Genomic DNA, 2,700 nt, shown 5'->3' on the forward strand with positions numbered 1-2,700 from the left:
CTCTGGTTCGGTTTGCATTGGAAATGATCGTTTGCACATATGAAACGGCTATCATTTCAGTGGCCAAATAAGAAACATGGTGTAGGACTCCTTCCCTTACATTCTAATTTTGAGTATAAAAATAACCAAGGGAGGAAAACAACAACAACTTCACTTTTGCAGTGCATGGATGTCTAATGTTCTAAATGCTTTTGATGGCACAGCAGCAATTTGAATTAGTTTCTGTCTACAAGGGAAATCCCAGCTTACTTTGTGTTTACCAACAGCCAAAAAAGTACCATCTGAAACATTCCTCGGTGGAGAGCTTGATGGTTGAGACTGCGCTGGAAAGTTTTGATTTCCTCAATGCTGACTGCAGTGCAGATGAGCTGTCGTCCTTGGGGAGCGTAAGGACCCGCAGTGTCAGGTGGGTTCTTCCATGGAAGGGACTAAGTTGCTTTTCAACAGGAATGCTCAGGATGCAAGAGATGTGTGCTTTGTTTTGAAAAGAAGACTTCACGATGTATAAAAGTCGTGCTTTTGCTTGCTGGATCTGGTCTTTTTACCTTTCAGTCTATACTATGGTGTCAGTTGTTGCTACATTTATTTTAACAGTGTTAAACCTAGTTACTCAGCGCTAATGCAGTAACGACTAGTAGCATAATGCAGATAGACCAGGTCTAGCGAGCAAACACTTTTTGGGAAAAAAAGAAGAATTTGTAACTTGTTTTCAGAAGGACAGTTTAGAGGGGACCATGTATGCCTTTCATAGGAGGGTCCACCAACACACGGGGCTAGAACAGAAAAGGCCCTGTTTCTTATGGAATTCTGCAAGGATGATGTTTGCCGCCAGTATACTTTATTTGTAGATCCTAAATATTTGTTGATCTCATTTTGCAGAAAGGAAGTGCAATTTGTTGCCATGGCTGGACTCTTTAAGAAGTTTGTCATTTCTTCTTTTCCTGGACAGCAGGACTCTAAAGCAGGATTCAATTCTCCCTTAGAATCTCTTTAATTCTGCATTAGAATCTCTTGTCTGTAGAAAAGGAGAAAATTGCCGTTTGTTAGAGCACTACAATTTGGATGTCACAACAAATTAGATAGTAGAGTTGCTAAACTGGGAAACTATTAATTTTGGATCCATGTGTGAGAGCTTGGGGGAGTGAATATGGAGTCCCCAAATAAACCAGATTAGTTCTTATCACAAATAAATAGGAATTTGTGTGTGATATCTGAATGCAGTTACTGTCTGTTGTCTCTCCTGATGTAAAGAAAGTTATAACATTGGCTTATTTACTTATTTATAGGCTTGGATCCCATCAACGAGTTTGATTCGCAGCAGACAGCTTCTGTGGCAGAGCTCCCATCCTCTTCCACAAGTGCTTCTGTTGGAACAAGATCAAGCCCTTGCACAAACAGATGGGCTAGCAGAAGAAGAAGCAAGCTCTGTGGCAGAGGTTGTCTGGCATGTGTGGAACTTGTTCATAGGAGCCAATCTTTTATTTTCTGTTGGTCCTGCTCTGCTTGCTGTATGATTAATTAGGGGTATGCACTTGGTATATACAGAGCCAAACAAATACCCCCAAAATACCTTATTGGTGTTTTTTTTTCAGGCATGGCTAGAAGGCATTTAAAGAGACTGTGGCCTCTTTAAATGGCTTCTGAATTCACTCACCAAGTTGTGCCGCCACTGCGATGTGACTTGACAAGGGACCTCAGAAGGGATTTAAACTTTAAATCAGTGAGTGAACTCAGCAAGTTAAAGTTTAAATCTCTTCTCCATTATACCCTATGGGGACCATAAATAAATTCGGGTTTCCCAAATATTTACCTGAATCCCAATACAAAACCAATATTGGTATTTGGGAATATTGATATTTTCCAGGTCCAATAGACCTGAATCGGGGGGAAAAACTATTTTTTGCACACCCCTACTATTAACTATATATTTTTTTCTCTTAGCACCAGCACCTACAATGATGGCACATTTCATTCCCTGGGCTATGTTACTAAAGCAGAAAATGAAGAGTTAACCACAGGCAGCGATGACCTAGACACACTTCTACACGTTCACCTGCAGTTCTGCGAAGCTCTTCTACAGGTGGGTAAAACCACATTTCAATGAGCCTCTTTTGCACAGAGTGAGTCCTTGGAGCCATATTGGTACTAAATATACAGAGGAGCACCTTGCACTGTTGTTTTAGTGCCCTGGAACAAACCTGTGCATACTCTGTACTTGGATTACTGGAAATAGTAAAACATCCTTAAGGAGTCCTTTAGTCCCATAGGAATCTTTGCCGACCTATCCTTTCACATACCAGTTATTCTATTATACTATATAATATATTACATTAAGGTAAGATTTGATTTTCTTTTTTAAAGAGCCACATGTTCTAGGCCCCTGATTTAGGGCCCTTGCCCATGCTTGCAAGATTCTTTGCCCCCCCCCCCAGCACTGCATTAACATGTGCAAAGAGCGAGGGCAGCCTAACACAATCAGTTCAAAAGATGCACCTTTGCATCTGTGGATCATGGGATCCAAACTGTTAGCTTACCTGGGGAAACTAGCATTGGGCATAGAAGCGGAAGAGGAAGCATCCTACAGAAAAGGTACCTTTGAGTTAAAATTGTTGGTTTCAAGAAGGGGTTCTGTGCCAGGTAACTGAAATACAGGTTCGCTTTCAGCAAGGTTTATTGGCAAAATTAAGACTTCTACAGAAG

The 2,700-nt window shown here is 41.0% G+C and overlaps 1 protein-coding gene across 1 annotated transcript in view; it reads left to right on the top strand.

The window, feature by feature from the left end:
- Positions 1 to 266: 266 nt before the first annotated feature.
- LOC107111127 (protein FAM65C-like) overlaps positions 267 to 2,700 on the top strand; it is a gene marked incomplete at its 5' end in the record, with an annotated part of 25,715 nt that continues 23,281 nt past the window's right edge. Inside the window, 2 exons of the mRNA XM_015412048.1 lie at positions 267 to 406; positions 1,942 to 2,080. Coding sequence (XP_015267534.1) covers positions 267 to 406; positions 1,942 to 2,080 — 279 coding nt within the window. The remainder of the gene's footprint in view (positions 407 to 1,941; positions 2,081 to 2,700) is intronic.

Source organism: Gekko japonicus, unplaced genomic scaffold (assembly GCF_001447785.1).
Source record: "Gekko japonicus isolate JY-2015 unplaced genomic scaffold, Gekko_japonicus_V1.1 scaffold1185, whole genome shotgun sequence".
In the NCBI taxonomy this organism is placed as follows: Eukaryota; Metazoa; Chordata; class Lepidosauria; order Squamata; family Gekkonidae; genus Gekko; species Gekko japonicus.